Here is a 23,596-nt window from a genome sequence, read left to right as displayed (position 1 = left end):
GGCACTGGTCCAGCAGGTGGGTGGAGTTTATTGGCCAAGCTCCTGGCTTCATACAGCACCAGCCGTAGATAAGAAAAAATCCTGCAAAGCAGCTGGTGGGGGGGAAGGGGCAGGAGCGAATCCCAGCTCTCTGCTCCCCCAGGCCTGGAAAGGGAGAACCCCATAAATTCTGCTGTCCCAAGGGGCTGGAGGAAGGTGATCCCCACCAGGCCAGGGTGTGTCCCTAGTGGTCAGAGGGGAACCCCCTGGCTCTGGTGGCGGGGGGGATAGAGGCGGATCCTTCTGCCCCCTATTTCCCAGTGACGGCAGGGCTCTGCTGGCAGGTGATGGGGACGGTGCGCTCCTGGGCCTTGCCCTCTGGTTTGGTGGGCGCCGTGATGGAGAGGATTCCGTCTGGCGAGAGGGCTGAGGTGATGGTGGCGGGGTCCACACCCCGGGGCAGCCCGTAGCGCCGGTGGAACTCACGGGAGATGTAGCCATGCTCATCCTGGGGGCAAGAGAGAAGGTGTCAGTGTGGGGGGGGAGGGCTGAGAGGGGCACCCTGGGCTGGGGGGGCCGTACCGGACGCTCCTCATGCTTGGCGTGCACCTCCACGTAGTCACCCACCACCTTCACGCTCAGCTCCTCGGGTGAGAAATGCTTCACATCCAACAGCACCGAGAACCGGTCCTTGTCCAGTGTCATCTGTGGGGGCAGACCAGTGGGTGAGGGCACTGCTGGGGGGAAGCTCACCGGGGCTGGGCACTGTCAGAGGGAAGGTTGCAGGGCTAGGGGCAGGGACTGCCAGGGAAAAGCTTTCAGGGCTGGGGCTGGGCACTGCCAGAGGGAAGCTTGCAGCACCTGAGGCTGGGCACCACTGGAGGGAAGCTCACAGCTCCAGGGCTGGGCACTGACGGGGAAACTCACATCACTGCAGGTTGGTACTGCACACTGCCAGAGGGAAGCTCACAGCACCACATTCCAGGGCTGGATACTGTGGGGTGGGGGAGAACTTGCAGGGGCTGGGGCTGGGCACTGTCAGGGGGAAGCTTGCAGTACTGGTCCTGGGCACTGTCAGGGGGAAGCTTGCAGCACTGGGGGCCAGGTCTGGGCATTGCCTGGGGGGAAGCTCACAGGGCTGGGCACTGTGGGGGGGAAGCTTGCAGCACCGGGGGCCAGGGCTGGGCACTGCCGGGGGAGGGGGAACTCGCAGTGCTGGAGTCCCACCCCTCTGAGCGCTGCCCCTGCCGGGCCCTGCAGATGCTGGTGCGGTGAGGGACGCAGAGCCTGGGGGAGGGTGGAATAACGGGGTCCAAAGTTGGGGGGAGCTAGCTGCTCCCCCCTTCCCCATGGCCGGCAGCCCAACCAGCTGGCAGCAGGCACCGCACGGCACAGAAATGTTACCATAATAGGGCAGCCTCGGCTTCCGTGCCACCCCCGTCATCCCTCTCCTGCTCACTGGTGCCCCAAGGGGTGGGAGGCTCTCGCACCCCAATATGGCTGTGTACAGCAGCAGTCCCCACAGCCCCCCACTCCCAGCACAGCCCTGGGGAAGCTCGTGGCACTGGGGTGAGACTTTGGTATTTGGGGTATGGGCCTGGCAGAGCAGAATTCAGGGGTGCAGAGAGGATGCAGACCATGCATGGTCTGGGGGTACAGTGAGCAGAGGGAATATCTGGATAGAGGGGGCAGCAGGGAATGGAGATGCAGAGAGGTACAGAAGGGGTGTGGATTATGGAGTTAGGGAAGCAGAGAGAGTGGTGGATATTAATGGGTGGGGGCCCACGTGGCTCTGGGGGGCCAGCAGTGTGTGGGGCCTGGGTGCAGCTGTACAGGAAGGGTGGAGACCACACACAGATCCAGGGGGCGAAGGGGGGGGAGCAGGGATGTGGGGAGCAGTAAGGGTGATGCAGAGATTTTGGGGGCAGTCGGGGAGCAGAGATTGGTGATACAGGGATTGGGCACAGTGAAGGTGATGTTGGGATTTGGGGGGCAGGAGTTTATGGGTGCAGTGAGGGTGGGGCAAGGAGTGGGGGAAGGGATTGATGCAGTGAGGGGGTACAGGGATTTGGGAGAAGGAGGGGTGAAGAGATGGGGGAGTGCAGGAATTTGAGGCAGCGGGGGTGCAGGGATTTGGGGTGCAGTGAGCGAAAGCAGGGACTGGGGTGCATGGATTGGGGCAGTGGGGGGAGCAGTGAGGGGTTACAGTGATTGGGGCAGTGAGGGGGTGCGGGGACTGGGAGCAGGGAGGGGGAGCAGGGATTGGGGGCAACGAGGGGCGCCCACCCCTGACCCACCTCGGAGAGGCCGGTGTCGGGCAGGGCCACGCCAGGGGGGCGGGCGTAGAGGGGGCCGTGGCCGGCGGTGGGGCAGAGGGCTGCCAGGTCGCTCTCCAGCAGCCCCTCGCCGAAGCGCTGGTCGAAGAGGCGGTTGGCGAGGAAGGGGCCAAAGCCGGGGCCCAGGGGCCGGCGCAGCCAAGGATGCTGGATGGCGATGTCCATGGCAGCTGGGTTGGGGCGTCCATCTGCGCCCGCTCTCCGTCGGGGCCTTATATCCCACGGGCGTGGAAGGCGCTAGAAGCCTGGGCGAGGAGGGATGGCTGGGCACCGGGCCAAGGGGAGGGCCGGGCTGCCTGCCAGGCCTGCGGGGCCAGGCGAGACCAGCACAGACAGACCGAACTGCACTGATGCGGACAGACAGACAGGGTGGGGAACCCCCCGTCCCCAGCTGGCTGTCACCAGAGACAGACCGAGTCTGGGGCAGGTCGCAGGCCTGGATCCCGGGGAGAGGAGGAGTTCCACGGGGGGGGGCGGGGAGGGAAGCTGTGAGCGCAGGCAGACAGACAGCTCAGCCCCTCCAGCTGGGGGATGGACAGACACCCCCCCACACACACACATAAACTGTGCACGTGTGTGTGTGTGTGTCCCTCTGTCCCTGCTGGAGGGGCTGAGCCCTACTCTGTGCACCCCCACCCCCATGTCAGCCCTTCTGAGAGGGGGCTGCCAGACACAACACAGACTGTGCCCCTCGCCCCTGACCCCCATCCCACCAGGACCCGGCTCCCCTCCCCCTCCTCCCAGCCTCCGAGCACTCACCCCACACATTTGTGGGCCACTGCCCAGGGAGCGTGCTGCATGCGGTGTGTGCTGGGGAGAGGCAGGGGAATGGGGGGAATGGAGAGACAGTGGGATGGGGGTGCATATCTGGTACCTGCACCCTGCCCCAGGCACGTGGGCGCACTGGTTTCCCATCCTCTCCGATCTCATTCGGGGAGCTGCGCCCCAGACATTGGGCCAGCTGGCCACAGAACAATGGAGCATTGCCCGGAAGATTGCGCTACTGGGATCCTGCCTGGCTGGACGCTGCCACGGGGAATCTCGCAGCACCTGGGCACTGCCATGGGGAAACTCGCAGCGCTGAGGTCCTGTCAGGCCGGACACTGTTGCAGGGAAGCTCACAGCGGCAGGGTATTCAGCTGGGCACTGCTGTGGGGAAGCTCAGAGCAGCAGTGTCCCTAGCTGGGTTGGATAAGCAAAAACATTGTGTGTAGTGCTTGGAGCGGGGGAGGGGCAGGGGGCTGGGAGCCAGGACTCCTGGGTCCTCTCCCCAGCTCTGAAAGGGCAGTGGGGGCTGGGGGTTAAAGTAGGGGGTCTCTTTACGTCTCTCTGTCCCAGGGATTTGGTGCCCAAAGCCTGAGGCCAAATGTGCTCATATTACTATATCAGGGATTAGCCCATGTGTCAGGCATCCACCAAGGGACTGTGGCTAAAGTGCATGCCTGCCGCACATAGGGAGGGGGGTATGGCTGGCTCAGGGGGTGAGGATTGGGGCCTTTCCCCTCTAGGGGGCACCAGTTCAATCCAGCCCCAGGGCAGGGGACTGGCTGGCTCAGGAGGGCAGGGAATGGGGCCTTTCCCCTCTAAGGAGTGCAAGCTCTGGTCCCTGCCCAGCTGGTGGTCTCCATGTAATGAGTGTTGTGGGTCTGAGCTTGGCCTGAATGCTGTGGTTTGATTGTATTGGACTTCAGAGACACGAACACACACAACATTCTCTGCCGCACAACCCCCCACCCCCTGGAGGGAACAGCCCAGCAAAGGCAGCCACAAAACCCCATGCAGGGGCACACCACGACAAATCCCGCACACTGCCCGATGCCCCCGGCATGGCGCCTGCCGAAGAAATGAACCCAGTTACAGAGCCACAGCCAGACATGCATGCCACCTGGCTCGCAGCCCCAGACATGGCTAAAGACACCCCAAACACCAACCCAGCCGCAGCCTGAGCCCCACCACAAGCGCAAACATAGCCACAAACAGCCACAAACACATGCATAGCCGCAAACACAGTCAGACACACAACCATACCCACAGCCAGACACGCACAGCTGCAAACATGAGACAGAACTGCCACAGCCCACAGACACAGCCAGCCACCCACACCCAGAAACACAAAGCCTCAAACACACACAGTCACAAACACAAGACACAGAACAGCCCACACCCCACAACAGATGCAGACACATCCAGACACACACAGCCGCAAACACAGTGAGACACAGAACAGCCACAGCCTGAGCCCTGAAACAGCTGCAAACCCAGAGAGCCAGATACACGCACAGCCAAGCCGCATGCAAGGAATCACAGCAGAATTGAAAGCACCAGCTGCAGCGATTCCCCAGCCCAGCCTCTGGAGTCCCCAGGCCTGGGTGGATTTCCCTCCCCCAGGCTCCCTGCAGCCAGCCCCCCCCATAGCAGCGCAATAACCACCAAAAAGCTCCATCCTGCTGCTTCGCCCCCTGGTCATGGGCACAGGGGGCGTCAGCAGCTGACACACAAAGGCCCTTCAGTGACAGGCTGATCCTGTGAGCAGGGAGACAGTGCAGGCTGGGCAAAGGGAAGAGAGCTGGGGAGAGGACCCAGGCATCCTGACCTGACTCCCAGCTCCTGCTGCTTTAACCCACCAGACCCCACCCCCCTCCCAGAGTCAGGGAGAGAATCCAGGTGTCCTGGCTCCCAGCCCTCACTGCTCTAACCCCCCCAGACTTCCCTCCCTTAGCCAGAGGGAGAACCCAGGCATCCTGTCTCCGCCTTTCTAGCATTACATTCTGGCAAGGAAAGGGTTTTTATCTCCCTAATGCAAAACAGCTGATCTAACTCAGCTCAGACCTGGACCATAAAAATTGACCCAGGGGCTGGGAAGTTTCACTTAAAAAATCAGTGTTGCAGTGTCTGTCTCATGGGGTTTAACCCCCTCAGAGCAAGGGCCTGGTGCTTAGACACCAATATCTGTAGGTGGCAGGGGGAAACAGCTGCACATATTGCCACTTGGGGACGGCTCGCCTGGCGACGCAGCCACCTCTGGGCCAGGGCAGCTGGGGAACAGCTGCATAGCAACACTGCTCAGGGACAGCTCAATGGGTGTGGAGATGTAGCCACCTCTGGGCTGGAGCAGTTGGGGAACAGCCGCACATAACACCACGTGGGGATGGCTTACCCGGTGCTGACACACTGCCTGCTGTAGGCAGAGCAGCTGGGACGCAGCTGTGTGGGCTGCGTAGGGCAGAGAACGCTGACCCGAGGAGCAGGATGTTACACCCCATTCCCACTTTGATGTGCCAGGGCTGGGCTGATTGTCTCACCTGTTCTGAACGCAGGAGCTGGTGGGGCCCTGTAATTAGTGCCGGCCTGACGCCCAGGACCTGTCTGAGCAGCTGGGCCTGGGGAGCAGGCTGGGTCCTGGTGCCTCTTGCCCCAGAAACACCCCACCCGTCGCGTCCCCTTAGGGCCAGGGCTCATCCTCTAGACTAGGTGCCTCTGGGTGCTAGCCCCAGCTCTGGGAAGGGAGTGGGGTCTAATGGTTAGATTTGGGGGGCTGCGAGCCAGGATTCCTGGGTTCTATCCCTGGGGCAGGTGCTAGTGGTTAGAGCAGGGGGTTGGGAGCCAGGATGCCTGGGTTCTACCAATGCTGAGTGACCCTGCAGGGGTCCTGTTGCCAGGCTGTACTTGAGCTCTCCAGGCCTGGGGGGCCCTTAGCCTGGGCCTGTTCAGCCCTGTGACTGGGAGCTGGGCGAGGCCCCTAGAAGGGGCTTTGGGGACGTCAGCAGGTAAACTGGGGCCCTGACTCAGTGCTGGCTGCAGGCCATGTCAGCCTGGCTGCTGCCTGGCAGTGGCTGTGGAATGTGCTCGCTGCAGATTGGGACGGCCCACAGCAGACAGGGCACAGCAGGGAGTGGCCAAGCTCACGCACAGTCCCTCGAGCGGGGGGGTCTCTCCTGGGCTGGGGGCGGTGAATGGGGACTATCCCAAGCCCTTCCCGCGGCTGGCTGGTTCCAAGCAGGGGGCTGAGGCTGAGCCAAAGCTGGGTTCCCAGCTGGGCAGCGATATAATTAGCACCCAAAATAGACAAGTGGAAATTGACAACTGCCACCGGATCCATGCGTGTGCAGGGGCACGTGTGCATCCATCAGCCAGAGGGTGTGTGGGCCTGCATGTGTGCACTGCCAGGGGGTGGGTATGTGTGTGCATATTGGGGGGGGTGTATTATGTGCGGAGGGTGGGGGAGATACCATAGGGAAGAATGTGGGGGTGTGTGTAGGCATAGACATGTGCGCGTATTGTCGTGTGTGTGTGTATTATGTGTGTGGGGAGAAGATGCCATTGGGGAACGGGTGGACACGGGTTAATGGCACGGACACATGTGTGCGTATTGTTGTGTGTAGTGTGTGCGTGGGGAGAAGGTGCCATCAGGGAGCATGTGAGCAGGTTGTTGCCAAGGATATGTCTGCATTGTGGGGGGACAGTTTTTATGAAAAACTTTCACACTAGGAGGGTGGTGAAGCACTGGAATGGGTTACCTAGCGAGGTGGTGGAATCTCCTTCCTTTGACAGGTTTCAGAGTAGCAGCCATGTTAGTCTGTATTCGCGAAAGGAAAAGTAGTACTTGTGGCACCTTAGAGACGAACAAATTTATTTTATACATCCGATGAAGTGAGCTGTAGCTCACGAAAGTTTATGCTCAAATAAATTTGTTAGTCTCTAAGGTGCCACAAGTCCTCCTTTTCTTTTTCCTTCCTTTGAGGTTTTTAAGGCTGGCTTGACAAAGCCCTGGCAGGGATGATTTAGTTGGTGTTGGTCCTGCTTTGAGCAGGGGGTTGGACAAGATGCCCTCCTGAGGTCCCTTCCAACCCTGATATTCTATGATTCTATGAGAGGTCTCTGCGTGCCCAGCCAAACAAGCCACTTGAGATGGACTCTCTGTGCCTGGGCTCAGCCCCTCCCTGTACCCGGGTCCAGTGTGAACCCCCAGGTCCAGAACATGGGGGAACAGAGCAGAGCTGGGCTCTGAGCTGCCCCCTGGCCAGCAGCGCTAACCCGACTCTACCGCTGCTGGAAATGCCATGCCTGATGCGCGCTGGCAGCATGCTGGCTGTTAGCACAGCACCGGGGGCTGGCTGTGGGCTTTGTGTGCCTGTTCCCTCCGACTGACAAGCCCCTGTCGATCCTACCAGGGGCTCTATGCCACGCCCCAGCTTTTTCACGATGTCGCATCCCCTGTCTGCTCCTCCCGTGGGCAAGGTCACCCAGGGCTGATCCCGCTCCCGGTTGCCCAATTTCCCCCTCCTGCCATCAGCAGGTTTCACCCGCCCATGCTGGGTCAAGCTCGTTAATGAAGAGATTAAATAAATGAGACTCCAGCCAGAGCCATGGGGCACAACATCCCAACCTTCGGAGTCAGGGCAACACCCCTGGTTGCCAACCTGCCACGCTTCCCTAGGGCAACTTGCCTCTTTCACCTAGCGGCTGGTGCAAGACCCTTGCCCCCTAGAGCTACTAGCTCTGGCGAGCGGGGTCGGGGGCTCAACAGAGGGCAGTGCTGCACTCCCTAACTCAGAGCAGCTGCTGCCCTGGGGCAGAGCCAGCCCTGGCCAAATCCATCAGAGACAAGAGCGACATTGCGTTTTGCAGTATTTGGCACGGTCCCAGCTGTGCACAATTACAGCGCTCAGTGTCATCTTTGCAAGGTGTATCCAGGGACACTTTGAGCATGGCAGGAAATTGTGAGGGGGGGGGGAGGGGATCAGACAACAGCATGCAGGGTCAGCCAATAGTCAACAACAAGCACTGTTGAGATTGGAAAGGCTAAGCCCTGGTCTACACTAGGCACTGAGGTCGAATTTAGCAGCGTTAAATCAATGTAACCCTGCACTCATCCACATGACAAAGCCCTTTTTTTTTTAACTTAAAGGGCTCTTAAAATCTATTTCCTTACTCCACCCCCGACAAGGGGATTAGTGCTGAAATCGGTTTTGCTGGGTCGAATTTGGGGTACTGTGGACGCAATTAGATGGTATTGGCCTACGGGAGCTAACCCAGAGTGCTCCATTGTGACCGCTCTGGACAGCACTCTCAACTCAGATGCACTGACCAGGTAGACAGGAAAAGGCCTGCAAACTTTTGAATTTCAATTTCCTGTTTGGCCAGTGTGGCAAACTGCAGGTGACCATGCAGATCTCATCAGCAGAGGTGACCTTGATGGAATCCCAGAATCGCAAAAGAGCTCCAGCCTGGACCGAACGGGAGGTACAGGATCTGATCGCTGTATGGGGAGAGGAATCCGTGCTATCAGAACTACGTTCCAGTTTTCGAAATGCCAAAACATTTGTGAAAATCTCCCAGGGCATGAAGGACAGAGGCCATAACAGGAACCCGAAGCAGTGCCGCGTGAAACTTAAGGAGCTGAGGCAAGCCTACCAGAAAACCAGAGAGGCCAACGGCCGCTCCGGGTCAGAGCCCCAAACATGCCGCTTCTATGATGAGCTGCATGCCATTTTAGGGGGTTCACCCACCACTACCCCAGCCGTGTTGTTTGACTCCTTCAATGGAGATGGAGGCAACACGGAAGCAGGTTTTGGGGATGAGGATGATGATGAGGTTGTAGATAGCTCACAGCAAACAAACGGAGAAACCGGTTTTCCCGACAGCCAGGAACTGTTTCTCACCCTGGACCTGGATCCAGTACCCTCCAAACCCACCCAAGGCTGCCTCCCGGACCCACCAGGCAGAGAAGGGACCTCTGGTGAGGGTATCTTTTAAAATACTATACAAGATTTAAAAACCAGCATGTTTAATGATTAATTTGCCCTGGCATTTGTGGCTCTCCTGGATATACTCCCAAAGCCTTTGCAAAAGATTTCTGGGGAGGGCAGCCTTATTCCATCCACCATGGTAGGACATTTTATCACTCTAGGCCAGTAGCACATACTCAGGAATCATTGTAGAACAAAACATTGCAGTGTATGTTTGCTGGCGTTCAAACAACATCCATTCTTTATCTCTCTGTATTATCCTCATCATGCATGGTCATCTGGTTGAAATAGGGTGCTTTTCTTAAGGGGACATTCAGAGGTGCCTGTTCCTGCTGGGCTGTTTGCCTATGGCTGAACAGAAATGTTCCCCGCTCTTAGCCAAGCGGTGGGGGGAGGCAAAATGCAACTTTGTAATGAATGCACATGTGCTATGTATGTAACGTTAACAGCAAGGTTTACCGTTAAAGTGTACCCATTGTTTTATAAAATGTGTCTTTTCAAATACCACTGTCCCTTTTTTTTTTCTCCACCAGCTGCATGTGTTTCAAGGATCACAGGATCTTCTCCTTCCCCGAGGCTAGCGAAGATTAGAAGGCAAAAAAAAAAACGCACTCGCGATGAAATGTTCTCTGAGCTCATGCTGTCCTCCCACACTGACAGAGCACAGACGAATGCATGGAGGCAGATAATGTCAGAGTGCAGGAAAGCACAAAATTTCTGGGAGAAGAGATGGCGGGCTGAAGAGAAGGCTGAAGCTGAAAGGTGGCGGATTCAATGCTGAGGCTGCTGGAGGATCAAACTAATATGCTCCAGCGTACGGTTGAGCTGCAGGAAAGGCAGCAGGAGCACAGACCGCCGCTACAGCCCCTGTGTAACCAACCGCCCTCCTCCCCAAGTTCCATAGCCTCCTCACTCAGACACCCAAAAACGCGGTGGGGGGGGGCCTCTATGGCAGCCCTGAATAGTGAAAACAGGGACAAATTGGAAATTTAAATTGATGAACATAAAGAGAATGGTGAAACCCCTAAGCTCATGCAACTGGAAAAATGTAAATCAAAAATCTGAATTAAAAAAAGCTTAAAAGAAACTGATCTTATCCATCAAAATCATAAAACAAAAATAAAATCCTGTCAAGTGCGGGTACAATGCTACCCCCCAACTTTTACCTTTACTTCCATCACTTCTGAACACCATGTACCCTTCAGCTCTGTCACGAGGGCTGGGCCCTGGGGTTCTGCTGGTCCTAAGCAAGCCGGAAGAATCCGATTCTGATTTTTGATCATTTTGGCAGATATTAGGGTTTAGTTTTAAGCATTTTTAAAGATATTTAGCAACTTAAATTTTCACAGTGGCACAAAATTATGGGGTTTAAGCCTCCCCCCCATTTCTTTTGATTTAAATAGTCACAGTTGTGAGAAATTGGGGGGATGTCACACAATGGGAGGATCAGACCATTGTTTAATGACAGCGCCAGCTTTAACCCCGTTCCAACACCCTGGGGAACATCCCCGGCCAAAACACACCCGTATGTTACCTGAGCTCTACTTGAGCCACTTGCATTTTCACTATGCTGCCGCGCTGTAGCAGGCAATTCTCAAGGATGGAGACACTTGGGCGCCAGCCACAGTGAAATCCACGTTTACCTCTGATAATCAAATCCTGCCAGTCTATATCCAGTGTCATGGCCTGCCCCAGTTCCCTTCTGGGGCCCAGGCTTCAGCATGGCATTAATGTGCCAACATCTCAGTTGTTTCTCCAGTCCCGCTCCTGGCCACATCCTACCCTCACTCTCTCTCCCTGCCCCTCTGCTCAATGCCCAGGATTCCAAGCTGCCAAAAATAATAATTATCCTCCTATTGAACTCAGGCGTGGAGATGACAGGAGCATCTGCCCCCTCCTCTCCTAGCTTACAGCCCTGCCTTTCATAAGAGGCTTGATGGCGGAGGGATCCTTCATTATCATTAGCAAGCCGAGGGTTCTTTCCTGCCCCCTGCAGTTATGATTGTACAGAGTGCACTCAGCTGCCTTTGGAATGTCACTGTACGGCTGCTCCCCAGCTGCCCTACCCCAGAAGTGGCTGCATCTCAGCACTGGGTGAGCCGTCCCTATGCAGTGTTATGGGTGGTTGTTCCCCTGCAGATGTGGCTGCATCTCAGCACTAAGGTAGTCGTTCCTGGGTGGTGTTATGTACTGTTGTTCCACAGCTAAACTTCCCCAGGGGTGACTGTGTCCCAGCACTCCCTGCTCCCACCCCTGGTCCATTTCACCACATAGCTGTGCAGCAGTAGCTCTGGTTCTCGCCCAGGCGTAGTTACATGACACCACTCTGCTCTCCACCCCTGCAAGGAATGTGCATGTCCCCCAGGAAAGGCAGAAGCCAAGACTATCGTGTTGGGGGTGCCCCCTTTCCTCACATGCTACTCTCCCCCCTACTTCAGCTGGCTTGAATCACTGAAGTGTCCTTCCTTGTCCCGCTGCCTCTCTGGGCCCCTACACACCTCTCCCCCAGGAACTCACCCCCCACACAGCTGCAGAGCCAGTGGGACAGGGTGAAACGGGCCTCAGCTTTATTGATTCTCCTGGAGTGGGGGGCACAGCCCAGGTGGGATCACAGGGCAGAACTGGGTACACGGAGGACCAGCACCCCCAGCCAGGAACAGCAGCTCTAGCAGGAGGGGCAGGGATGTGACCCCTGCTGGTCCCAGCTGGAGGGGGCCTCTTGGATGTCCTCTGAGCACGCCGGGCGCCATCAGGGGATGCCCAGTGGGATGGTGAAGGACAGGTAGTCGCCCAACTCGCCCCACCGGGCCCGGTGTGTCTGGAAGATGGTGACCCATGTGGTCAGCATGATCACCCAGAACAGCAGCCCCACGGCCGAGCGCTGGACATCTGAAAGAGAAGGAGGGTTGAGTGCGGTGCCCGCCACACGTAGGTCCTGCCCTGATGGCCGCTCCCTCCTGCCCCCAGGGTCCTGCCCCAATGGCCCCCCAGGGCCCTGTTCCTTAGCTCAGCTCCCAATACCCTCTCCCAGTCAACTGGGCACTATCTTCCATGCCTGCTAACTGCACCACCAATGCCCCCCTCTTACCCTCATGGTCTACACCCAATACCCCTCCTGCCCTCCCAGGAACCACCTGTCATGCCCCTGGTGCCTGCCCCCAAGCTCAGCTCCCACTACTCTTTCCCTGCCCCTGATGCCCTTGGCACTGCTCCCATCACAGAGCCATACCCACCCCAGCCCACTGCAGCTCTGTGCCCAGCCCCCCACACCCCTCAGCAGGCTCTGTCCCACTCACAACTCTTGATCTGCGGCTGCTCGGTGTAGGCGGGTGCCAGGAAGGCCTCATGGCAGAACCACAGCACGTTGACCAGCCAGAGAAAGGGCAGAAGGGCAAAGCCACCTGGGGAGAGGGCAGCAGAGAGGGTCAGGCCCCAGAGGAAGTTGACCCCCACCCCATCCTGCTGTGGTAGGCTGCCAGTCAGGGCACTGCCACTAGGAGCTCACAGCACTCCAGGCACCAGCATAGGGGTCACATGGCAGGCAGCCCCAAGGCTGGCAGAAAAACATGGCCCACTGGGTGGCTGCTATCTACACCCGCTGCTCCTCTACTCCCTACCCCCCAACCCTGCTCCCCAACCTACAATCCCCACTCCAGCACTCGGGCATTTGCCACATCACCTCTCCTCCCCACCCTGCCTGCCCTCCTCTCCCCCACATCCCAGCACCTGCGCAACCACCACGCCCCCTCTCCTCCCACCCTGCCTGCCCAGTACCCCCTACTCCACCCCCCATCCCAGTACCTGGGCACCCACCATGCCCTCTCTCCTCCCCACCCTCCCTGCCTGGTGCCCCCTCTCCTCCTCCTCCTTCCCCCCACCACTCCCCAACCCAGTACCCCAACTACGGGGGCCCCCACGCACCATCTCCCCCTGCAACCTGGTGTCGTGGGCCTTGCCCACCGCCCCATGCCGGGGCCCCCTGGACTCACCCAGGTAGTATTTCCGGCACAGGTTGAGCTTCTCCTCGTTGGAGACCCGCTCTAGGTTCATGCCAGCCCCGGCCCCACGGACAGCTGGGGGGAGGAGCAATGGGGTCAGCCTAGGCGTCCACACACCCCTCGCCCCACTGAAGAGCCCAGAGAGCCACCCCCGCGCAGCCCCCCACCCCCCACACTGGGGACGGGGAGCCCGGGGAGCCCCTCCCCCTCCCCGCACTGGGGACGGGGAGCCCCCGCGCAGCCCCCCACCCCCCACGCTGGGGACGGGGAGCCCCCCCTGCACTGGGGACGGGGAGCCCAGAGAGCCCCCCCCCGCACTGGGGACGGGGAGCCCCCGCGCAGCCCCCCACCCCCCACGCTGGGGACGGGGAGCCCCCCCTGCACTGGGGACGGGGAGCCCAGAGAGCCCCCCCCCCGCACTGGGGACGGGGAGCCCCCGCGCAGCCCCCCACCCCCCACACTGGGGACGGGGAGCCCGGGGAGCCCCTCCCCCTCCCCGCACTGGGGACGGGGAGCCCCCCCCGCGCAGCCCCCCATCCCCCACGCTGGGGACGGGGAGCCCCCCCCGCGCTGGGGACGGGGAGCCCCCCCCGCGCAGCCCCCCACCCCCCACGCTGGGGACGGGGAGCCCCCCCTGCACTGGGGACGGGGAGCCCAGAGAGCCCCCCCCCCGCACTGGGGACGGGGAGCCCCCGCGCAGCCCCCACCCCCCGCACTGGGGACGGGGAGCCCCCCCCGCGCAGCCCCCCACCCCCCGCGCTGGGGACGGGGAGCCCAGAGCGCCCCCCTGTGAAGAGCCCCGCACTGGGGGCAGGGGGCCCGTCTGCCCCCATCGAAGCACTTACTCGACTCCCTGAGCTTGGCCTAGCGCAGACGCCTGCCTCGCTGCATGCCGGGAGTTGTAGTCCCGGGATCGGTTCCGGCCCGCGGTGCATGTTGGGGGCCGTAGTCCTCCTTCACAATACAATGGGCGAGCCGCCATCCTGCCGCGATGCATTCTGGGCGCTCTGGTCTCGTTCTCTGGCGGGACTGAGCGGGGCGCGCTCCCCGCTGTCCCTCTGGGCTCGTCGGTCCCCAAGAGCGCGAGGCTCAGGAGGGTGCCAGGCGGGGATCCCGGGCAGGACCGGTTTTCGCCTACTGTGGGTGGGGACTACAACTCCCAGCGTGCCCTGGGGCGAGGGTCAAGGCTGGCAAGGCGTTAGAGGTCACCTGCACCTCAGCTGGGAGCAGAAAGAAAAGGAGGACTTGTGGCACCTTAGAGACTAACAAACTTATTAGAGCATAAGCTTTCGTGAGCTACAGCTCATTTCATCGGATGCATTTGGTGGAAAAAACAGAGGAGAGATTTATATACACACACAGAGAACATGAAACAATGGGTTTATCATACACACTGTAAGGAGAGTGATCACTTAAGATAAGCCATCACCAGCAGCGGGGGGGGGGGGCGGGGGGGAAGGACGAAAACCTTTCATGGTGACAAGCAAGGTAGGCTAATTCCAGCAGTTAACAAGAATATCAGAGAATTCCTGAATTACTACAATACCCACCTGCTGAAGTGAAGAAACAGATTGACAGAGCCAGAAGAGTACCCAGAAGTCACCTACTACAGGACAGGCCCAACAAAGAAAATAACAGAACGCCACTAGCCATCACCTTCAGCCCCCAACTAAAACCTCTCCAACGCATCATCGAGGATCTACAACCTATCCTGAAGGACGACCCATCGCTCTCACAGATCTTGGGAGACAGACCAGTCCTTGCTTACAGACAGCCCCCCAATCTGAAGCAAATACTCACCAGCAACCACACACCACACAACAGAACCACCAACCCAGGAACCTATCCTTGCAACAAAGCCCGTTGCCAACTCTGTCCACATATCTATTCAGGGGATACCATCATAGGGCCTAATCACATCAACCACACTATCAGAGGCTCATTCACCTGCACATCTACCAATGTGATATATGCCATCATGTGCCAGCAATGCCCCTCTGCCATGTACATTGGTCAAACTGGACAGTCTCTACATAAAAGAATGAATGGACACAAATCAGACGTCAAGAATTATAACATTCAAGAACCCATCGGAGAACACTTCAATCTCTTTGGTCACTTGATTACAGACCTAAAAGTGGCAATTCTTCAACAAAAAAAACTTCAAAAACAGACTCCAAGGAGAGACTGCTGAATTGGAATTAATTTGCAAACTGGATACAATTAACTTAGGCTTGAATAAAGACTGGAAGTGGATGGGTCATTACACAAAGTAAAACTATTTCCCCATGGTATTTTTCCCTCCCACTCCACCCCCCACTGTTCCTCTGATATTCTTGTTAACTGCTGGAATTAGCCTACCTTGCTTGTCACCAAGAAAGGTTTTCCTCCTTTCCCCCCCCTGCTGCTGGTGATGGCTTATCTTAAGTGATCACTCTCCTTTCAGTGTGTATGATAAACCCATTGTTTCATGTTCTCTGTGTGTGTATATAAATCTCTCCTCTGTTTTTTCCACCAAATGCATCCGATGAAGTGAGCTGTAGCTCACGAAAGCTTATGCTCTAATAAATTTGTTAGTCTCTAAGGTGCCACAAGTACTCCTTTTCTTCTTAGTCAGTGTTTGTGAAGCAGAATCAGGGTCCAAAGTGGATTTTGGAGCTATTGAAATATCGCCTTTTACTCCAGAAACTCGGGTCAAAGGGCAAAGCTTCCTGAAGGCACTCCTGCAGAATGCAAGGGATACACACACCCAAGACACGTTCTCTGGACACTGCACAGGGCCAGGCTCAAACTCATGCTGTGCAAGTGCTGTTCAAGTTCAATGGCCAAAGCATGTCACCTTGAGTCACCCCACTGCGGACATAAGAGCCCCGCTGGTTTGCAAGAGAGCCCCAAGCGCCTGTCAAACTCTTTGGCTCAACCCTTTGCTGGAGAACCAAACTTCACCCTGAACTATTTTAACCACGGATAGACTAGACAGAAACTGCAGAATTGACCTCTCTAAGGGGTCTGATTATTACAAGAGTGTGCAGGGGGGGAAAATGGGCCCCAGAAGTAGTTTGTGTTAAAAGTTTGGTGGTAATTTTTTCCAACATCATTTGACCCTCCTGGTTTTAAACCCGGCTGTTATCAAGACAAATGTTTGGTGTTTAGGCCCATGCATATAAATATAGTCACCAACATTCACCAGCAATGGCTGATTTGTCAACTGTGTGTGTGGGGACTTGTCAGCAAAATCAAAGGGTTTGGCAAAACTCCTGTTCAGTCTATTCAGACCAGAAATGAGAGGACATGCACCATGGTCTTAACATCTACTGCACCCTGATTGCAACTTCTCACAGTGTTTAGTCATCTGCCTCGTGGAACACTCGAACTACGTTAATCATGACACAGAAAAAAGTTTTTTCCTGTAATATGTGAAATCATTTTCTCACATGCTTAGTGTTTGTTTTATTGTACACGAGGCTTTGTAGTTAGACTAGAATTAACGTAGATGTGATGGGGATGGAGTTAGATGAGGTGGTGGTTTATGCCACTCAGATTGGGTCCAGTTGAAGGTAAACCATGGAACCAGTTGTAAATCTCAAGAGATCTGTGCCAGTTTCCTGCACTCGCTGCATTATTTTATTTCTTGAGTAAAGAAGATGTGTGTGATTGCATAGAATAAGGAGGCAACAGCCAGTAGAAAGAAACTGCAGGATGTCAAATGCAGCGAGACCATTGACAGAACGGAGTCCATCTTTCATTCAGAACAGACAGTACCAGTTGTGTGGCATAGAAATTGCTGTGCCCAACCCCCTGACAAAGGCAAAATCCACTGGTTACAGAAAGCAAGCACATCTGCAACTGATGGAGCACGTGTGGTGAGTGCAGTGATCCCAGAAAAAGACACCAGTGTCTTCCCTACTAGACAATCTGGTTCTGTGACACCGATGGCCTGGAGATGCTGCGTGGTTTTGTCCAGAAATGCTCCCTAAAAAGAGACTCTGCAATTGCCTTTGAGATCAACGAACAGAGAACAAAGGCGGCTGCCTTTGACCACAGAACAAGTGTTTGTTTTGCTGGCGTGAATTACCACATAACTGCTGAAGGGCAGAGCCATCTGACTTCTTACATCCCGTTTGCGAGGCCTGTGAAGAAAAAGAGGGAGGGCACCAAAAACCCCTGACACAGCCATGCTTCGGCTTCCACGTGCGCTCAGGCAGGCAGCCACTGATGGGCAAGGCTTGGAGCTAGCGGAGGCTTGGCAGTTAGAGCAGGAAACTGGCATTGCCGTTCCATGTGCCTGCATCAGTCATAGGTTGTCACTCGAGCAGTAAATTCCAGGCTCCAAGCAGGTCTTCCATCACTTGCGTGAGGGATTCTTGCCAAGCTGACGAGACAGCCAGCCCTGTTCCCCAGCCCAGTGAGGACGTATTTCTGTCACTGGGACATGTGGGATTGAACATTTCAGGAGATACTTTATCACAACGGTTTCAATGTCAGTGGGGACAATGAAGCTGCTGGCGGTCAGGAGCGAAATATAAATGCGGTCCAACCGAGAGCAGAGCGACCGATCCCCCTCCACCCGGACATAAGTAAAGGTAACATTGTCGTCCAGGTGGTGGTCGCGCCAGATGTCCACCAGGAAGTGATGATCCACGATCTCCCTGAGGACACCCGCGGCTGCCTGGGATGTCTACTCCTGAGTGGTCCCACTCCTCGAGGGTGGTGTTGAAGTCCCCGCCCAGGACCAGGCACTCGTGAGGATCCAGAGTGCCGAGGAAGACTGACGCCTGTTGATAGAAACGCACACGTTCCGGGCCCACGTTCGGGACGTAAACATTGACCAGGTTTAATCTCAGCCCCTCCATGCAGACCCGGACATGCAACAGGCGACCCGGCACAACCTCGGCTACCCCCAGCACCTTGGGCTGTAGCTCAGGGGGAGAACAGGGTCGCCACCCCAGCCGAATGGGCGCCGAGGTGGCTAAAGTAAACCTCGTCCCTCCACTCCAGCCGCCAGCTAGCCTTGACAGCTGGAGCCGTGTGGGTCTCCTGCAGGAAGATCAACCCCCATCCAGAAGCAAGGAGAGCACCTGGCTCCTGCAAAGACCCACGCTACAGCCCCTGGTGTTCAACGTAGCAAAGATGGTGATCCTTCATAGGGAGGGCTGGGGCGAATCCTCACAGGCAGGGGAATTGATGGCCTCTAGTGGGCCCCGCAACAACCCATGTTCGACCCCAAAGGTCATCAGGGAGTCGCGGAACTTATGGGCCCGCCGGTAGGCCAGGAGGCCATGCCTCCTGGTCCCTCTCCCCTCCCCGAGAAGGCCCTTCACCGGAGGACGCGATGGAAGTCTCCCCAGCGCTGGAGGGCGAGCTGCACCTTGCCCTTTGAACCACGAGGGTCCAGCAGGAAATGGCGCAGCTCTTCCCTCAGCACAGAGGGGGACGCGGCAGCCAACCCACTGCTGTCCTCCGGTGAGGCGCCTAAAGATCTTCGCGGCCTGCAGAGACGGGCAGGCATGGAGTGGAACCCTGGCCCAGTTGCGCCGAGCAGCCCGTCCCCATCCTCGGCACAGGCGGGGGGGGCCCCCCCAGACGGAATAGTGTAGCCCCCATGATGTTGGGAAGAGAGGACACAAAAACCGTCCCCTGAGAATTGTCCGTAGACAGAGGAAACGAGACAACCTCGGGGGCAGCAATAACATGGGTGGGGGCAGGGAAGGGGGCGAGTGACTCATTGGGGACAGAAATAGGATCGGGGCGGGGCCAGGGATGAGGACAGAAGTAGGGATGGGAGCAGGGACAAGGGCTAATATTGGGACCAGGGCAGGAGAGGGGCCAGGAGCAGGGTTAAGAACAGGAGCGAGGACACTGATGGGGTCACTGTCCCTGGCAGTCAGGCTATCGGGGTGCGGCTCCTCTCGGCTAGGAGTGGGGGACAATGGGACAGGGGTTAGAGACGGGCCTTCATTGACGCTGGGCATGGGAGCTGTGAGAAACACGTCACCCGCAGCCACGGTGTCAGGCACTACGGAAACTTCAGTGGGGCCCCCCTCTGGAGGGGAAGCCAACCGCTCCATCCAGGTGTAGAGGGCACACCCAGCGGCTTGGGACCCGACTGCTTGGCATCGGCTGTCGCCTCTAGGGGCTCGGTAGCCTCAGGTGAGGTGCCATCCGCGGCCGGGCAAATAGGGAGAGCCAGGGGAGCCCCCAGGTCCAGAGCAGAGGCTACAGTTGGGAGTGAGGGGCAGGGAGAGGGAGCGGTGGAATGGAGCTGCTGCCCAGATCAAGGCTGGCGGGGGGTGGGGGTGTGTCATCGTACCCCTGGGTGACCAGGGTCAGACCCAAGGTCTCAATCTCCTCGAATATGGAAGTAAATTCAGTCCCCGCGGCCCCAGAGTCCTCTCCTCCAGGAACTGGGGCAGTAATAGCCCCAGTATTGACAGCAGCAGGGGGCATAGATAGCAAAGGGGCTGGAGGAACTCCTACAGAGGCCTCCTCAGGAGGAGAATTAACAATGGGGGCGGTGACACCTCCGTCTGTTGCCATGGCCGGCGTCTCCTGCTGGGCTCCATCTGGGGGCGCAGCAGAAGATGTAACAGCGTCAGCCCCCCGCAGCATTTTTCGGGGGGCCTCCTCTCCCTCTTCGTCAGAGGGGAGGGATCGAGCCCACGATTTACAGGCGCCACGCTTCCCCTGGATGAGCACCCAGCCCTCCGAAGAGCAGGTGGAGGGCCAGTCAGCAGCGGCAGGGCCAGGGCGATCGTTTTGGGGCTCGGGGTGGCAAAGGCGGGACAACGGGAGGAAGGGAAACCTCCCCCTGAGGCGGGCCCTCTCCCTCAGCTGGCAGAGGTCTTGCCGCCCTCTCCTCCATGGGAGGAGGGACAGCGGCAGTGGCAGCCAGGCTGCCAGGGATGCCGGCGGTGACAGGGCCAGCGCCCTCCCAGGTCTCGGGGGTCCCAAACGCTCCTCCAGGCCAGACCAGGGGACAGTCCCTCTGGATGTGCCCCGTCGCCCGGCGGAGAAAGCACCGGTTCTCCCCTGTTGAATAATGAACCCACTAATGGGCCTCCTGATAGGGCACCAAGAAGGACTCCTCGAGCGCCACCCCGCCATGTGTCACCGGTGGCACTTGAATCTGCACCTGCCGGTGAAAGGACAGAACGTGGCAGAGGGCGGGGTCCTTGCAGCCCAGCGGGAGAGGGCTGATGATGGAGATAGGTTTCCCCAGGGTGGAGAGGGCAGGCAACAAGGCAACGTTGGGCAGGAAGGGCGGGACAGAGGTCAATACCACCCGTACGCCCAAGTCCTCCAGGGGTTCTAGGGGAATGAACACGCCCCCCACCGCCATGCCCTTCTCCACCGCCTCCTGAGCGGCGGCCTCCGACGCTAGGAAGGACACAACCTTACCATACATCTTGGAGGCTGCCACGATGGACATGGGCCCCACCACCCTCGCCAGCGCCCGCATGTACGTTTCAGCGTGGGGCAAGGTGGACACCAGGAGGCAGCAGACGGCATGGAGGGGAAGGGGCCCCGGCCACCAGGAATAGTACTGGAGTCGGCAATCAGGGCAGATGGCGTGGTGGCATGCGGGGGGGGGCAGTGGCCACCTGGGCATACACTCTGGGGGCTAGGGATGGAGCGCCCCCAGAGCTGGTGGTGGGAACGGCTGGGGAGGAAGGGGCCATGGCAGATGTCGGGGCCGCGGCAGGGAGGGCAGCCCCGCCAGCAGGAGGTTTTGTTTTCCGGGCAGGGACTTTGCCCTTTTTATTTCCCTGGCCCTTTTTGCCAGTGGAAGGGGCAACCATGGCAGCGGCGGAGTCTAGGCTAGTGGTGGCCGAGAGGGTAGCCACTGGGGTGGGCGAGGGTGGTGGCAAAGGGGAAACTATAGGAGCAGTAGGGGCAGGAGCAGGAACAGGGGTGGGGCCAGGGGCAGGGTCCTCCTCCATAGTGGAAAGAGGCAGGAGGAGGCCCTAAATCAGGTGTGGGACAATGGACAACTGCTCTTCCCCACTAGACAGCAGGCAGGGGAGGAGCATCCAGCAAACAGGGTATTGGGAATAGGGAAGGTGGGACAGGGCCAACCACTCCTCCCTGCTAGACTGTATACAGGAAGGAGGGCACCAGAGTGGGCGGGGGGGGGGAGGAACAGTAGAGGGGGCACCGGGGAAAGGGAAGAAGCAACTCCTCCCCGCTAGGCTGCAGGCAAGGGAGGAGGGTGCTAACAACAGAAGGACATGGGGACAACAAAGGAGAGGGGGACAATCACGGGCACGGGAGGGGGGGCGCCGGCTCCTCCAGCTGCACTCGAATGGGGAAGGAGTTCAATTGCATCAAGGGAGGTGCAGTGATCAGGATAAACAATTTAAAAGGGGGGGGGCACAAGCGCTTCAAAAGGGGACGTGGGCACACCAAACTGCGGGTTGGGTGAGGCAGGGGTCAGCAGGAATCAGGGGAAACAGCAAACAACTGAGGACGGGGCAAGTAGAGCACAAGGAGAGGGGAACCAAACTCCTGGGGAAGGGCAGGGCAGGGAAAGTAACAAACTTGCAAGAGTTGGGATGGGGCAGGCACACTAACAAACCCAAAAACCTAGGATGGGGTCAAGGTGGGACAGGCAAACAACCAGGGAAAAATCTTCCAGGGAGCCACAGGAGGGAGGAAAAAACTGGGCTGGAGAGTAATGGGGAGGCCCCGCACCCAAATGCAACTGAGGGAGGGGGGCCAAATCCAAACAAAAGAGGGGGGAGTGCACCCACCAGTGCTTGTGGGGCTCACTCCAGTCCTTGCTCGCTGCTGGAAACAGTGCTGGATGGTGGTGGGCAAAGAAGCAGCCAGGTAAGGACCCAGGCAGAAGAGGTGACAACGGTGGTGGTGGGGTCCTCGCTTCTTCCTCTAGAGGGGTGGGAATGGGGCAGGCCAGCAAAGCCCCCCCCCTTCCCCACAGCGGTAGCAGCAGCAGCTCCCAGAAGGGGTCTTAGCCAGCAGCGGTTCTCCAGGGAGGGAGACAGAGAGCTCCAGCCAGCAGGGCAGACTGATCCTCCCTCCTAGAGCAGGGAGGACACCTACTCAGGCCCAGAGAGGTTTAGAACAGTCCTGGGCGAGGGCTGTTGTAGAAGGCCGTGGGGCTGATCGGGGAAGCAGCCTCAGCTGGGTGCCACACCCCAATCAGGGCCCAGCTGGCTCGATAAAGGCTGTGAGCCAGAAGCCCAGGGAGACTCTCTCTCTGCCTGCTGAGAGAGAAGGGTCTGGTTGTAAGGTGCCAAGCTGGACACCCACTTTAGAGCCTGGGAGCTCTGGCCTAGGAAAGCCCTAGGCTGAGGGCTTAGTAAGGCCTATTAGGTATGGGGGTTGCAGGGGCAGCCATGGGTAGGCAGAGTCAGCAGGTCCAAATCCCCTTGCCTGTGTGGCTCATACTGCAGTCTGCCCCAGGGTGCAGGGGCTAGCTGGTGACTGACTGGAGCCTATGACTGAGGCAAGGTAGGGATAGTGGGTGGGGGGTTCCCCTGGAAGGGGGAGACCCAGAACTGTGGTATACTGCCAGGGGGTAGCACCCAGTGAAAGGGGTCCTGGGGTCCTGGGAGGGACATGGGAGCCAGCAGCAAGGTGAGACACCACCCTGAAGAGGGTGCTCCAGAGGCTGGAATGCTAATTCCCCAAGATGAGCAGCCGGAGGCGCCGCTGGTGAGTCTGCGTCTGGCTGCCCTCTTCAGTATTTCCCACTCCCCCAAATTTGTGTCAGTTGCGAACTGTCCAGGTCACTGCTAAAGATGTGACATAGCAGGGCCCAGAACTGCTCCCCACAGGACCTGCTGGAAACGCACCTACTCAGTGATGATTCTCTGGTTACAGTTTTACCTTGACATACATCCACCTGTTTCTAATCCATTTACTGTAAACCACGTTAATTATGCATCGTTCTGGCTTCTCATTCAAAATGCCGTGTGGCACCAAGGCGAAGGCCTGTTAAAGTTCCCGCACCTCAGCACTCTGGTCTTTGTCGGCCAAACTCGGCAAAGAAGGTATCCAGAAAGCTTGGTGAGATTCATTTCGTCATCCCCTTAGCGCTGGAGCCTTTGTTGGCCATCCTATTACTTTGCTGGGATCAGTGTCAGACTGGCTGGTCTAGAATTACCCCAGGGTCCCATTTACCCTTCTGAGACATTGGCACAAGATTCACTTCCGTCCTGTCCTTGCCCACTGCGCTTAGAGTTATTGACAGTCTGCAGTCACGGTCCAGGTAGACCCTGCCCCTGCTGCCAGAGCCTGAGAGACAAAAACCCAGGGGCTGGCAGCAGGAACCACAGGGCAGTCTCACAGCTGCAGCCCTACAGGGAATGGTGGTGCTCAAGCAGCTTGGGGCATGGAAATGTACTGGGCACTGCTGGGCAGCACCGGGAATGGCCTCTGGTCCCCTGGCGGGGGCTGGCCAAGCATGACGAAGCAGGCGTGTTTCTTATTGTTTTCAGTGGTTTGTATGCAGAGGGGGTGGGACTCGGTTTCCCTGGGTGTTACTAGTTTAACAAGTTTCAGAGTAGCAGCC

General features: G+C 58.1%; 2 protein-coding genes across 3 annotated transcripts; both read right to left on the bottom strand.

The window, feature by feature from the left end:
- Positions 1-8: 8 nt before the first annotated feature.
- HSPB6 (heat shock protein family B (small) member 6) lies at positions 9-2,864 on the bottom strand. Its single transcript, XM_038382884.2, has 3 exons — positions 2,277-2,864; positions 562-684; positions 9-487 (listed from the first exon to the last, which is right to left on the bottom strand). The coding sequence occupies exons 1-3, from the start codon at positions 2,478-2,480 to the stop codon at positions 290-292; spliced, it is 525 nt and encodes a 174-aa protein (XP_038238812.1). The 5' UTR covers positions 2,481-2,864; the 3' UTR covers positions 9-289.
- An 8,745-nt stretch (positions 2,865-11,609) lies between these two features.
- PSENEN (presenilin enhancer, gamma-secretase subunit) lies at positions 11,610-22,140 on the bottom strand. 2 transcript variants are annotated; one of them, XM_038382910.2, is made up of 5 exons: positions 21,813-22,140; positions 13,908-14,282; positions 13,054-13,137; positions 12,361-12,465; positions 11,610-11,953 (listed from the first exon to the last, which is right to left on the bottom strand). In XM_038382910.2, exons 3-5 carry the CDS (start codon positions 13,112-13,114, stop codon positions 11,814-11,816), a joined length of 306 nt encoding a protein of 101 aa, XP_038238838.1. In that variant the 5' UTR covers positions 13,115-13,137; positions 13,908-14,282; positions 21,813-22,140; the 3' UTR covers positions 11,610-11,813. The 2 variants fall into 2 exon arrangements, with proteins under 2 accessions (XP_038238838.1, XP_043357942.1); XM_043502007.1 differs by lacking the exons at positions 13,908-14,282; positions 21,813-22,140 and having other exon boundaries at positions 13,054-13,219.
- Between the last annotated feature and the right edge of the window lie 1,456 nt (positions 22,141-23,596).

The sequence above is a fragment of the Dermochelys coriacea genome, chromosome 24 (genome assembly GCF_009764565.3).
Source record: "Dermochelys coriacea isolate rDerCor1 chromosome 24, rDerCor1.pri.v4, whole genome shotgun sequence".
Classification (NCBI taxonomy): Eukaryota; Metazoa; Chordata; order Testudines; family Dermochelyidae; genus Dermochelys; species Dermochelys coriacea.
Note: the sequence above shows the minus strand (reverse complement) of the source record. Positions and strands in the feature narration are given on the sequence as shown.

Coding starts and splice junctions, on each gene's coding strand:
- HSPB6 (XM_038382884.2), bottom strand. CDS start 2,480: ATGGACATCGCCATCCAGCATCCTTGGCTGCGCCGGCCCCTGGGCCCC. Junction 685..2,276: donor CCGACACCGGCCTCTCCGAG/GTGGGTCAGGGG, acceptor CTGCCCCCACAG/ATGACACTGGACAAGGACCG. Junction 488..561: donor CCAAGCATGAGGAGCGTCCG/GTACGGCCCCCC, acceptor TCTTGCCCCCAG/GATGAGCATGGCTACATCTC.
- PSENEN (XM_038382910.2), bottom strand. CDS start 13,114: ATGAACCTAGAGCGGGTCTCCAACGAGGAGAAGCTCAACCTGTGCCGG. Junction 12,466..13,053: donor GTGCCGGAAATACTACCTGG/GTGAGTCCAGGG, acceptor CCCTCTCCCCAG/GTGGCTTTGCCCTTCTGCCC. Junction 11,954..12,360: donor GCAGCCGCAGATCAAGAGTT/GTGAGTGGGACA, acceptor CTTCTCTTTCAG/ATGTCCAGCGCTCGGCCGTG.